The sequence below is a fragment of the Periplaneta americana genome, chromosome 7 (genome assembly GCF_040183065.1).
Source record: "Periplaneta americana isolate PAMFEO1 chromosome 7, P.americana_PAMFEO1_priV1, whole genome shotgun sequence".
Classification (NCBI taxonomy): Eukaryota; Metazoa; Arthropoda; class Insecta; order Blattodea; family Blattidae; genus Periplaneta; species Periplaneta americana.
In genome coordinates this window covers 69598791-69613882 of record NC_091123.1, presented here as the reverse complement: position 1 = coordinate 69613882, position 15092 = coordinate 69598791, and the positions used below count along the sequence as shown (strand labels likewise).

The window sequence follows — 15092 nt, the reverse complement described above, 5'->3', positions numbered from 1 at the left end:
GTGTTTAATTTCCTCTCAAGTGTCATTTATATTTGTTACTGTTGCTCCAAGATACTTCAATTTTTTCAACTTTTCGAAGGATAAATTTCCATTGTTTCCCATTTCGTGCTAGGCCTATGTTCTGGTCACGAGACATATTCATATAAATTGTTTTTTCTGGGTTTGCTTTCAAACTTGTCTTTTTAGTTTTTTCAATTAAAAAAAACAGATTGTAATACACCAAATGTGGCCAATAAATGTACAATTTTACAATAGGGTCATTCCATAGTTACGTTACATTCAGACACATTTATGAACTTATTAGATATATATATATATATATATATATATATATATCTGTAATAAGGTGTACATTCATTCATTGTTTCCTGCCTAAGTGCAGATTTTTCACTGCAAACCCAGCATTCTTCAATGTTTCTTATCTTCTGCCTTCCTCTTAGGTGTACGTTTGTTTGGAATGGAGGTACAGTAGAATCTCTATTATCTGTGGTAATGAAGGGAGTGGATTGGATGGTTAATCAAAAGAATCTGATAATCCGTACCATAAAATATTTTTATAAGTGCATACTACAATCTCATAATTTCCTCTGTGGTGTTGTGTTTAACATGCTAGATAGTGAATCAGAAGTTCGCTAATCTAATTCTGGCTGCCAACGACTGGTTTATAAGGGCCAAGAAAATTCCTTGTGATAGTTGTTTGTGGAAGGCTAGATAGAGGTCTCCTGTTGTAGATCTACATAAGTTACGTTATACACTTTATCCTTATTTTTCATTAAATCGCGCACAGTTGTAACGACAATCTCGTATTCTGATGCGAAATCGGCCGCATTTCTCTTTTTCCAAACCTTTCAATTATTTGCATTTTCATTTTGATACTTAGTAAAACACTTTTAACACCCATGGGAGATGTCTTGCATAGAAGTTATAAAGTATGAGCATTCGAACAGTAGGACAAGGACTGAAAGCTGCACAGGTTTGCTATATATTGTGTGGAAGTTCTTGGGACTATTTCTTTGAAAGTAGGCAGTGACTATTCTACAAGTTGGGAAAAACACCTTCAAGTAACTGTTTCTATTGCTGGCAGTAGTACTATGTAAGGGTAAAGCTTGTAATACAAGACACTAGAGAAAATAGGTACTAATATAAGGTATAGTACTAAGTTTCTTACATGTTTCTTTCGGCAATAAAGAAAGAAAGAAAGAAAAAAGCGACAGAAAGAGAGTCGGGTACTCTGCCGATCAGTTAATAGAGTGACAGATAATCGGGGTTCTACTGTATAAGTTATACCATTTTCTCTTACTTTCCATAACTCACAACAGCTTCTGATCTCTTTCCTATCAAGTTTACAGAGCTGGGATGCGATGTGTTTTGTCAGTGTTACAAATTCTCTTCCTTTGAGTAGTGATAGATGTAAATTTTAAAATATCTAGTGAAAATATTAATTATGTGTGTGTTGTATTTCTATAGCAAATCTTCCAGCCAGGTGGTGCCGGTGGATACTTTGTACCAACACTGCCCCAACCACAGAGATTTTACGGACCAGCACAGATGGCTCAAATCCGTGCTACCCCACGTTGGCCTGCCCAACCCCAAGTACGCCCAAATGCCCAGGGTGGTGCTTCAGGTTTTCCAAATATGCAGGGTCCATTCCGAACTGCTCCCCGCGCCCCTGGTGCTCAGCCAGGTTCCATGCGGAATGCATTGTCAGCAAGACCCATCACAGGTATGGAATCATGTACTAGACTAGTGGGATGTCATCAGAGCAGCAGTCCACACCTGTAGAGTAACGGTCAGCGCGTCTGGCCGCGAAACCAGGTGGCCCGGGTTCGAATCCCGGTCGGGGCAAGTTACCTGGTTGAGGTTTTTTCCGGGGTTTTCCCTCAACCCAATACGAGCAAATGCTGGGTAACTTTCGGTGCTGGACCCCGGACTCATTTCACCGGCATTATCACCTTCGTTTCATTCAGACGCTAAATAACCTAGATGTTGATACAGCGTCGTAAAATAACCCAATAAAATAAAAGTCATCAGAGCACGTCACTTTTTATTTATTCTTTATATGAAATGTATGGAGGGAGGGTAAAGTTACAATATATAGTTTTCAAGAAAGTGGCAAAGTGAAATGGTATATTTCTTATTGATTTAAAAAATAAAAAAATATAGAAGAATTGAAGGTTATAATTCATAACTATGGGTTTTGTTTTAAGTCCATTTATCATGTTTTGTCGTTAAATTACTTCACCAATGTGCATAATAATTTGATCTTTTAATTGGAGACAATGTGAACAAATGTGGCATTCATTTACGTCTACTGGGTTACAAAGACTTTAATGCTTTTTGCATGACTTAGTTCATGTGACTCATCTTCTTTTTGGCTACAATATTTTGCTGGAGCATATGTAATAGTCGATTTTTCAATATCTCGAAGTAATTTTAATTTACCTTATATACTGTAATTTACATGTAATATTTTTTTTCTCTGTCTCGAAGTTTATTACATAGATATCGATGAATACTTCTTTTCCCAGTAGGAAATTCTTATTCTTTAACTCGATTTTAAGATAAAAATGAAAGTATGCACACATGTGTAAGTAAAATTGAAGGAATTTGATGAAATGCCATTAGTTTAACAAGCATTGTACATTAGTATTTACCTCCTTTTGAAAATGTCTAGGATTGTCCTCCAGGAATCACCTATTAGCACAGTCTAGTATATACAGTCACGAAGCTCAATATGTAGTAAATATGCATCCATAGATAGTTGCTAACCACTAGGATCGCTACTATCGCCTCATTACAGACAATGCTAGATAGTACTTGCACAGTCTATTGTTCCTAGCAACCTCATTAACTCAAGCTTCGTGACTGTACATACTAGACTGCAATTAGTACTAATCCTATCTCTATCAATCACTACAGGCATGTATCTGTACCGTAACGGTATTGCACAATGAGCACCACTGGTAGGAAATAATGGCATGTCTTTAACGTTACTGTTTTCAAACTATTATGAATTGCCAAAATCATCGTCCTGAAAAGCAGAGAGAATCTCGATTTCTCTTCGTTGAAAGTTAAACGGTATGGGTTTCCCCTAAATGTGTGTAACTAAAATGTTTGGATCCTTAATTAAGTAGACTCAGCAAAAGGAAACACTTGTGTTTAATTCAACCTAGAAACATTTGTGGTTAATTCATTCTAGCACAGTATACAGTAAACACCAAGGAGAAAAAGCTAGTTTTAACAATTTTAAGTGTAAGTGAAAAATTACGTTCGATCCAAGCAGTGGAAAGATATCATCATTAGTAGTAGTAGCGGTAAAATTACATTTTTTCGTAATAAGAATTAACGAATTTCATTTACAGTAGTAGATCATGTGAAACCGTAACTGCAATTTTAAAACATCTACAGTGCATTCATAGCTCGGCCGGACCACTAAAACATTCAAATTTGAAAATTGTACTTTCAATAATTTTATTGGTCCCTTTAAAATTATTCATGTTTATTTTTTATTTCATCATCCTTAATTAAAAGTTTTCTTGTTTATTTCATCATCCCTAATTAAAACTTTTCTAACACTTGTTTATATTATTTAGGTTATGTTATAACGGTCCGGCCGAGCTATGAACGCACTGTATTTAGCGTAAAAGTATAGCACAGTTTTATAATTAAAGATATTGTACCTCTTTGTATTTTGACCCACACTAGCGTAAACTGTGGTAAACACAAAAGGAAAAATGTAATCCTATTATTATCTGCCTTACTTGTGACTTAGAATTATATAAAAAAAAAAAACTTAAGAAAAGGAGAAAAAAATAAATGAACTTAAAAGTACTGTATATTCAGTGCATTTGAGATCATGATTATTTTTTTCTTTCTTTCTTTCGTGGTCAAGTTTAACCCAGTTTACAGTAAAGCTTTTCTTTGGAAGCCAAAGTAATGCACATTTGTTAAATGTTTCACTATTCATTTATACTGTATATAAAAATAAAAATGTCATTGTCTAGGCCAACAAGCAGTCGGTGCAGCAAACATCCAGGGCCGTCCAATGGCCCCAACAGTGTCCGTGTCCGCTCAGGGCCGCCCTACCAACTACAAATACACTGCAAACATGCGCAACCCACCACAACCGATTCCTGTTGCTCAACAGGCACCTGTGCAGCAGGTATGTATATAGCTGAAAGTTTTTAAATGTATATGCAGGATACAGATTTGCTGTTCAGAATATACTCATTTTTCCTCTTTCCACCGAATTTGACTTTCTTTAATACATAAGACTGTGTGTGCAGTAATTTTATAGAAACCTACTGTAAGGTGATGTAATTATTAGTGTAAATGAGTTTGTTTTCTGATTCTTTAGCAGTTCATTGAATCTGAAACTTCGGCTATAGGATTGTGGTAAAATAATTTACTTCAAAATTGAACAAGTTCCATTCATGGGTGGGGGAGTTCATGTCTGTGTTGTATAAGCTAAATCAGGAGTGGAAAAACTATAGCTCACAGGCCAAATACAGCCCTCTGATCAGTCCAGCCTACAGCATAAATAATTTTTCAATTGATTATTTTACATAAACATATACAAATATTACAAGTTGGTAAGAACAAATTTAATGGTAAATTAAGGAAAAATTTCACCCTTTGTTGTAAATAACACAATGTAGGGATGGTGTACCCTTGATCATGTAAAGGCTTCATCGTTGCTGTATTGCTTGTTTTCCAAAGCTATTTGCAGCTTACTGGTTGAGTTCCGTTAAATTTCCACCCTGACACCCCCATCACAGTGCTAAACCAGCTTCTCTGTCAGTATATGACATCTAGTTCATTTGTTTGTATGTAAACATCATCTTGTAATCTTGTTGCATTTGTATTACAGTATTTCATTTGTAAATAATGGCTAGTGTTCCTAAGAAACTGAACGTTGGTGCAGAATGTCGAGTGTCGAGAGATAAAAATGGTTGTGGAAGTTCCCTTTTCTCCCTCTCATCATATAGTAATTAGATCATTTGCCTTAATGTGCATTAGCATATTTTAAAAAATTAATATTGAAGAAAAATTAACTAGTAAAAGCCTTTGATCTGCCAGAATATTTTGGTCTTTTCATTTAGCCCTCCTGTAAATAAGTTTTCCCACCCTTGAGCTAAATTGTTAGATGACACATGAAATTTTAGTTCAGTTCAACTTAAATTAATGATACCTGAAAGAGTTTCATGATATTAATTGTTGCTGCTGCTTCCATCATTCGAAAGGTGATAGTTACATTTCATTTTATCCAAAATATCTTAAGGTTTTAAGGTCTCAAATGTTATAGCAACAGCATCGTGAATAAAAGTAGAAAACAGGATTAACTACAAAAATTGTACTTCAGCACCAATCTGGTTGATTCAGCAGTGATTAGTAATCAGTAAAGTGCTGTATCTCTGTCATTACTGTTTTGTAACTTCACTGATGTCAAAGGAACATATTTTAAAATTACAGTGACATCGTGAACATTAAGAAACATATCAAAAGATGTAGTGTGATTTTATTGTGACCCATCTTGTTACTCAATCAAAATGAACTGCTGCCACATAAAACTTGAGGGGACACTGGACCTAAAGATCGCATTGATAGCCAATATTATACTACTAGCACCAAATTAGTTGAAAACTTGCTTTTCAGATAACAATAACTAAATATCAGATAAGTCACATTCCTGTGCTATTCATACTGTAAAAACTAACATGGAGGAGTGACGAAACTATTTGAAAAAAAAATATATATATATTTGGCAGGTATTTTAGATTTTTTTATATATTAAAAAAATATATATGTAATTTTGCTCTTATTTTACAGAAACACATTTCTATTTTTGTAGAGGATAAAAAAAACTACAATAATACATGCACTGTTACATCAGACCAAAATGTTCACCCTCTGCTCTTAAATACACATCAGTCCTGTTGACAAGATTGCGGGAAACTGCGTGAAGTTTAGTGTGTCTTTTTTTTTTTCCCCCCTGGATTTTAGTTTGTTGTTTTTAAGAATTATTGATAAGGGTGCAAATAGTCATGGTTTCTGGCGTGCCCTTTTTAAACCCAGTTATCTGTCTATCTGCGTGAAGTTCATTTTGCTGTATTGCAGAAATGACTTAAATATTTTGTTTTGATTTCTCTGTATTATGTGAATTGGTTGCATACATTTCTTATTTAAGCATAGTCCATAAATAAAAGTAATAGAGAATACCATGGGTTCGCACTTTTCCCACTAATTTTAATTGTTATGATGGAACGTGGATCATAGGATAATTGTGATGAAATTTCCTCGTACAGGATTTGTAAAGGCCCGCTCCCACTTAGTGGAATCGAACCGAACAGAATTTCTCTCCACAATGTATTTAAATGGAAGATAGCAGACAGCGACACTTCGAATCTAATAGAATTCATGAGCTAGAATATTTATTCCACTGCCAGAACAGAATTTCTTGTTCAGGTATGATCGTACGTTTTGTGAAGCCTTCATGAAAAACAAATGACCTATATCCATTTTTGGTAGTGCAATTTCTTTATTGAAAATTATTGCTGAAATAGTATGTATATAGAAAATTATAATTCAGTAATATGAACGAAGAAAAATTGATAAATTTTGTTCGAAATTGGCAGTATTGTGTGACGAAACACAAAAGTACTACTGTAATAATTATTCCCGTGATAATGCTTGAAGCAAAATAAGTAAATTATGGGAAACATCAGGTAAAAATTAAAATCCAAAGCACTGCTAAAGAAAGAAATTTTGCTTCACCTCTCAGAATATAGTAACAGTGAAAATTCTCCATGAATCCAGTATTTACTTTCCTTGCTTTGGATATTTATTTCTTCTCTTTCCACCTTTTCATAGAACTGCTGAAGCCATTATGCAATCCATTTTAGTTTGCACACTGTTTGGTTCGATTTCACTAGATGTGATAGTCTGCAGACGTTTCATTTTGGTTCCTATTCCACTAGGTGGAAGTGGGCCTTAAGAATGTACCACGATTCCCACTTGAATATATTGAATACAGTTACATACATAAATATGCAAATTTTACAATTACATATTTAAATATGCAACATTATCAACTTTCGTGCGTATTTAATCCCCATCCCTTCTCATAGGTTAGCACATTTAATAATTCTTTTTCTATAATGTTGCAGGCTGTACACATCCAAGGGCAGGAGCCTTTGACTGCATCGATGTTGGCAGCTGCTCCACCTCAAGAACAGAAGCAGATGCTGGGTGAGCGTTTGTTCCCCTTGATCCAGCGAATGTACCCGGACTTGGCTGGAAAGATAACTGGCATGCTGCTAGAAATAGACAATTCCGAGCTTCTTCACATGCTTGAACATCACGAGTCTCTCAAGGCCAAGGTAAGAACAAATCAAGTGAAAGTATATTAACTTGAACGATGTTTTCACTTAAACTGTATTAAAGTTCATTTTGAATATTATTCTTTCTCGGTGTCTATTGATTGCATTCTCGCTTGTAGGCCCAAAGTCTGTGGCTGATGGTGATAAAAACCATAAATATGGCTTCTCTCAGATTGAAAGTTAAGCTAGGGTTCTTGACATTTTCGAAATTCAGCTGTGCTACTCATCGTAATTATTAGACTCATTTTGGAAGTTCCACTTCAAAACTAATTTGCATGTTTTAGAATGGAGACTTTGAATTTCTGGGGTGAATATTGTACATAGAGAGGGACATTATTTATGTTTATTTAAAAATAAAAGGTCACATTTTTCAGCTTCATTATGTTTGACAACATTCCATCATAATGGAGATAGAATAGGTACCTATAGCTTTCAAACCTAGGAACATCATTGTTTATTTGTGGAAATTCACGTGTAACGTGCTTATTCTTTCTGTAAATGATTTAATCTTGAATCTGAGGTTAATTCCTAATAAAATGATTGAAAATATTCTTTCATCATCATCCTGTTAAGTACTAGTCCCAAAAGAACTGTTACGGCCTGAAAAAGTGATTTTCTTGCCATCTTTTCATAGGTCGACCAAGTGACCGTTTCCCATTTGGACGATACTTCATTATTGTCTTAGGGATCCTGGATGAAACCATTCTTGAGATGTGTTCCTTCCAGTCTAACTGATTTAAGTTCCTTCCAATTTGAAGTTACATTTCTCATCATTAATTGGAAGAATCATTTTAAAGAATGATTACAGTAGAATTTGTTTTGCAATGAATTACTATGAACTAGGGAGATCATGTATGAATTTTTCATTGAAGAGTTACTAACAGCCAAGGCCTCATAATTCAAGAAAAGAAGATAGAATGAACTTATTTAACCCTGCAGTGGTTGCGCACCCAAATGCAACATTAGTGGTCGCGTGGATTACAAATTGTGATATTTGAAGTTGATATTTTTACATATGATTTTTTTTAATAATTTTTTTGTAGTTAATTACTAATTATTACACATTAGCAGAGTATAGCTGCATTCATTTTTCATTATTCATATAACAGTTGTTTCTCCAAATACTTATTAGAATAAATGCTGTAAAAACATAAATTTAGAGGCTAAGAAAGTTTACATGGAGCACAATTGTGATTCAAGAATGCGTCAACTTAATTATGCAACAAAAAAAATTTGCTTAACACTTGTCAAGGGGGGTAAATAAATATGCAAAGGAAAGGCACACAGATGACAGATGCAATAAGTGCTGATATCTCGGATCACCAATAAAAAATAAATACTGGATTACTTTAGTGATCCACGTGGCCACTGGAGGGTTAAAAATATCACGTGTGTTATTCAGAGTGTTGATTATTCAATTTGCGCTATAAGAAGTGATGAATCAAACTTTCTACCATAGCATGCAGTAATGCTGAGAAAACCCAGTGAAAAAATATCATTAACTTAGTTTTGTCTCGTTGTGGTTCGAAACACTTCTGTTTTAGTGAACTATTTTGCACTTAATTGAAACTCACACTATTCAAAATGAAGTGAGAATAAAATTCATCTATGGTTTTATGTGTGAAGTACATAGTTTCATTGTTGTTGTTTTCTAATGCCAGGCGTTTGACAATAAAGTCATTTGACCTCTTGCATTCCAATGTTTTTCAAAGATATTATCATGACCAGCCACTGAAGCACAGATTTTGAAGTATTCCGAATCCACTTCTTGGTTTGAGTTGCACAATGGACAGTTAGGGGACTAATATATTCCAATTCTATGCAGGTGTTTGGCCAAACAATCATGGCCTGTTGCCAATCTAAATGCAGCTGCAGACGATTTTCGTGGTAAATCGGGGATTAACTGTGGATTTTGATGCAGAGAGTTCCATTTTTTCCCTTAGGATTGTGTTATCAAATTTTGTTTGTTGAAATCTAAGTATGTAGATTTAATAAATCTTTTCACAGAGTAATACTTAGATTTAGTAACAGGTCTGTAAGTAGCAGTGCTGCCCTTCTTTGCTAAAGCATCCGCATTCTCGTTTCCCAGGATTCCACAATGGGATGGTATCCATTGGAATACAATTCTTTTATTGAGTGATATTAATTGAGAGAGCATTTTAGTTATTTCTGCTGTTTGAGATGAAGGTGTGTGTTTAGAGACGATTGATAGAATAGCTGCTTTGGAGTCTGACAATATAACTGCATTTTTAAATTTACTGATGTGGCATAGAAGATTCCTGAGACTTTCACTTATTGCAATGATTTCTCCATCAAAACTTGTTGTTCCATACCCAAGAGATCTATAAAGTGAGAAGAGACAGCACCTTGTTCTCTGGAGATCAAGGATCCGTCGGTGTATAAATGAAGCCAGTTTTGTGGAGGGTATCTAATATTAATTGTCTCTAGAGACAATTGTTTTAGTATTTCAGTGTTTACTTCTGATTTCAGTATTTCTTCTGTTAAATTTAGATTATATTCCATATTTAATAGAGTTAAAGGGTTTAGTTTAATTTGTAAGTTTTCTTTTAAATTCGGGATATTGATTTTCTGTTTTAATTCTTGAACAATGGATATGAAACTTTTTTGAGTTTTCAATCTACAGAGAGGACTGTATGAATGCCAATTGTTTCCTGGTAATCTGATAAGTTTTTCATATTGAATCAGTGCTTTTTCTTCTATTGTCATTTTGATGCTGTTAATATTAGTGAGGAATCTCATAGAATCTATTGGAGTTGTTTTGATTCCACCAGTAATGAGTCTGGGAGCTTGGTTTTGAACATAAGTTTCATTGTAATAGATTCAAAAATTAATACGTTGGTACCCAGGTAGAACAAGTATACTTCATAATATGATGTTCTTCATTCTAATAATAATAATAATAATAATAATAATAATAATAGTAATAGTATGAGTGCACACGAAAGTGCATTGGTTTTGAATTGTTACTGTTCTTCACTGTGTTGGTTTTCTTTTTGCAACACTGTGTATGGTAGCTTTCACACTTTTCTCCACACAGAGAGCACACGCAATCATTGTTCACTTCGTGGAAACATATTGTCACACATAGTTTATGGTGATACCAATGAACTGATAGTCTAGTGATAACATGTCGTAGCTCTTGGTTGGCTTCTGTCCATTTTCTTTCCATCATGGCGTCTGTGCAGTAAAACTCTAGCCATATCGCCTCTCTCTTCTGTCTCCTCTCTTTGAGTACTCTGTCGCTCTGTTGGGTGTATGGAAGTGAGTACTTGGCCCTCAGCTCCTCGATGTAGAAAGGCTCTTTTGCCAGCTCGTAGACTAGTCTTGATTGCGTATTTGTTTAGACCTTGAGGAACCTCGCCATGGCTGTCTCTGTGGATCTTAGATCTGCTATTGTTAGGTCGTCCCATATGATCTCTTTCCCATGTGTTATAATGGGGCTCACTACTGCATGGAATAATCTCATTGCTGAGTTTAACGAGAGGTTTCGCAGGTCTTTTATCGTGTATGTTGCCCTGATTGCAGCTGAGACCTTTTCCTTTACGCGTATTCTGTATGATTTTCCTGTTGTTTGCAAGGTGATACCGCGGTATTTGTATGACCTGGCGATTTCTAGGTTTTTTCCTCTTGTTTTTGTGTGTTCCTTTTCTAAATGTCATTTGCATTGTTTTGTCTCCGTTAATTATAAGGCAGTTCTCGTCGGCCCACACTTCTAGCTTGTTGACTGCTTCTTGTAGTTGTCATACTGGTTGAACCTATCACCATTGTGATGTTCTTCATTTTGATATGATCAGATTCTGCACTGCGCCAAATGCTTTGCTCGGTTTCTTGTTTCTGCAAATACTTGTCATACAGATCTCGCAAGCATCTTGGCGGTTGAGCCAGCCATGTTGCCGAAGTTCCTGAACCACCGTAACTTTGTAGGGATGAAACTTGAGATGTATGTGTAAGATTCGTCTGATACTCCGATGAGATATTGCCAATACCAGAGCATATTTAATGACTGAATGTTGTAGAGATGTGGTAACAGCATGCCTCACTGCTGCGATATTCTCGGAAGCCTGAACGTTGCGACATCTTCCAGACGACTTCTGTTTGAAAGTTGAACCTATAGTCTGACATTTCTCATCCATATCAGTAGGGTTTTCTTATCAGGAATCCTTTCGTGTCGACCTCCTCTAAAATGGGTACGAAATTGCCATAGCGTTGTAATCACAGTCACCATTTTTTAAAAAAGCTCAACAACAAAATGCACAATGTTCACCTGCCCACATTATGATGGTAACTGAAATGGCATGGCTTGTGCTGTCAAAGATATATGCCACTCCAGTGCAACTGTCAAGAAACCTGTATGGTGGCCAATTCAAACCAGGGAGACCATTCTGCCAGACTTTGTATAAAAACAGACACTTCGGTTGTAGTGAACCTCGGATATAGTGAATGGAATATGCTGGTCCACAGAGGTTCACTATAACCGGAGTTGACAGTCACGTTACATTCTTAGAAATGGAAAAAAATCTTATTTTTTTTAAAAAGTGGTAAAAACTTTTTCCTTTAAATTGTTGGTATTCACATATGTAAAGTGCTGAATTTGTGTTATTACAAATGCAATTTTGTATTTTTGTCTCTTCATTACCAGGAAACAATTGGCATTCATACAGTCCTCTCTGTAGATTGAAAACTCAAAAAAAGTTTCATATCCATGGTTCAAAAATTAAAACAGAAAATCAATATTCCGAATTTAAAAGAAAACTTACAAATTAAACCAAACCCTTTTCACTCTATTAAATATAGAATATAATCTAAATTTAACAGAATTAGAGACAATATTAGGTACCCTCCACAAAACTGGCTTCATTTATACACCGACGGATCCTTGATCTCCAGAGAACAAGGTGCCGGTGCAGGTGTTACGTGCTGTCTCTTCTCACTTTATAGATCTCTTGGATATGGAACAAAGAGTTTTGATGGAGAAATCATTGCAATAAGTGAAAGTCTCAGGAATCTTCTATGCCACATCAATAAATTTAAGAATGCAGTTATCTTGTCAGACTCCAAAGCAGCTATTCTATCAATAGTCTCTAAACCACACCTTTATCTCAAACAGCAGAAGTAATTAAAATGCTCTCTCAATTAATATCACTCAATAAAAGAATTGTATTCCAATGGATACTATCCCATTGTGGAATCCTGGGAAACGAGAATGTGGATGCTTTTGCAAAGAAGGGCAGCACTGCTACTTACAGACCTGTTACTAAATCTACGTATTACTCTGTGAAGAATTTATTAAATCTACATAATTAGACTTCAACAAACAAAATTTGATAACACAATCCCAAGGGAAAAAATGGAACTCTCTGCATCATAATCCACAGTTAATTCCCGATTTACCACGAAAATCGTCTGTAGCTGCATTTAGATTGGCAACAGGCCATGACTGTTTGGCCAAATACCTGCTTAGAATTGGAATATATCAATCCCCTAACTGCCCATTATGCAACTCAAACCAAGAAATGGATTCGGAACAACTCAAAATCTGTGCTTCATTGGCTGACCATGATAATATCTTTAAAAAATATTGGAGTGCAAGAGGTCAAATGACTTTGTCAAATGCCTGGCATTAGAAAACAACAACAACATTTTTGTCTCTTCAAATAATTGGCTGTTACATAAATGTGTGTAAATCACTCTGTTTGATGTTGCAGGTTGAAGAAGCTGTTGCAGTGCTACAGGCTCATCAGGCCAAGCAAGCTGCATCGCAGGTTAAGAAGGAATAATCCACTTCACCTGTTCACAACCAGACAGCTTCCTATAGTGTTTAAATGAATACCATTGCTTATAATATGTTACGATAGTTTGGAGGAGAGATGTGAATGATGAAATTCCTGCAAAACCAAATTCCGTGCTGTCTGGTTGGATGACTTTTTTTTTTTATTGTGTTCTGGGAGTTCATATGATGTAGGGCTTATTAAGTTTGTCTCTTCGAATTCTTTAAACTGAAATTTTGCTTATAAACGTGTAGCATTGTGGTTTTAATTGTGGATGGAACTCATCTTGTAAGATTGAAATGTAAGGCACCCGCAATTCTCTGCTGCCTTGACTGTGCCGAGAGACTTGTGTGCTGCTGTTGAATGATGGAAGGCTACAAAAATATTCACACATTTAGTTTGCAAAAAAAAAAAATAAATAATAAAAGTGGGATCAACTTACCCAACTTAACAGCCCTAAAAATAAATTCCAAGGCTTCTCAATGACTATTTGAGCCCAAGTCAATCTTGGGGAGAATAAAAATGTATATTTCTTGATGTTTGTTGCGTTTCTGTTACTTAGTTTCCATTGGTTTTATATACATTCTACAATTTTAAATGACTTTTGATGCTTGAGGGAGGCATGGCATTTTATCTGCTACAGCACTTTAATAGCTTGATGAAAACTTGATAAAAGTATTGGCAAATGTAATTAATTTTAGGGTGTTATATGATTAATTTAATATTTTTCTACTTTGCCTTACCTCACCAGTTATTTGAAACCGAGGGAAAATGTTGAAACAAGTTACCATGTTAATGCATTCCTATTTTAAACAAAAAAAAAAAATGGCAAAACCTTTCATTCTTACTGTAACAAACCCACGTGGAAATTTTCATCCCCTAGGGCTATTGTGTACAATAGGTATGTCCGTTATTATAAAATTGCTAAGAGTTCTCTAAGTAACATTACACAACAAATTGTTTTTGAAAAATAATACATAAAAAGAGCAAAACGTGTTCCTAACACATAAAATCTATAACAATTGTCAGAAAATCCTTAAAAAAAAAAAATAAATAAATGATAAATATTAAAGTATGTATTCTGGTCCAAATTCTTCATTATTACTTCAAAATTAGTAGATGAAAACGTAGGTATATCTTCTGGTTAAAATTTCAACATCTGCATTACTATTAAGCATTATGAATATGAAATAATTTAATTTCAATGGGAAATTTAAAGGTTAATAAATCTTTCTTTCAGAGTTCTTGTGAGTTTTATTCAATGTATACCCTTTGACACGGAAAATGGTTGTTCTTCTGTAGTGCGAATTTGTCTAAATGTCGTTTTGGCTTAATGTGATATTCAAGCAGGGAAATATTAAGCATCAAGGTCAGAGGATGAAAACTGAAGTTACAACAGCGATGTGTCTGTCACGAAATGACATATTCCCTACGAAGCCTTTATGGTTTGGCAATAGAGGTCTTTCCTCTTGTTACAAAGCCCAGGCTTTGAATCTCAATATGTAAAATGCATGCATGTAAACAGTGCACACAACGATTCTCGAGTTGTTCCGAGGTGGGACTCAGTCTCTGAACAGCAATCAATTTACAGTGTCAAAGGGTGTACCTCCCACAAATCTTACTAGCTTCCTGTAGAGAAAGTTTGACTGACTGTTGCAACTTGGAAGTATAGGATGAATGCTTTTTAAAGTTCATGGCCTTACTGATTACAGTGAAATTCCTTTTTAACAGGCTTTGAAGACTAATTATATTCTCCACTCTATAGAAGAAAAAGCACTGATTCAATATGAAAAACATATCAGATTACCAGGAAACATGTGGCATTCATACAGTCCTCTCTGTAGATTGAAAACTCAAAAAAGTTTCATATCCATTGTTCAAGAATTAAAACAGAAAAGCAATATCCCGAATTTAAAAGAAAACT

At 35.0% G+C, this 15092-nt stretch overlaps 1 protein-coding gene across 1 annotated transcript in view; it reads left to right on the top strand.

The window, feature by feature from the left end:
- Positions 1–14412, top strand: part of pAbp (poly(A) binding protein) — a 44863-nt gene extending 30451 nt beyond the window's left edge. The window contains exons 7-10 of the mRNA XM_069830883.1: positions 1468–1723; positions 4005–4162; positions 7167–7379; positions 13106–14412. Coding sequence (XP_069686984.1) covers positions 1468–1723; positions 4005–4162; positions 7167–7379; positions 13106–13177 — 699 coding nt within the window. The 3' untranslated portion in view covers positions 13178–14412. The remainder of the gene's footprint in view (positions 1–1467; positions 1724–4004; positions 4163–7166; positions 7380–13105) is intronic.
- Positions 14413–15092: the final 680 nt, after the last annotated feature.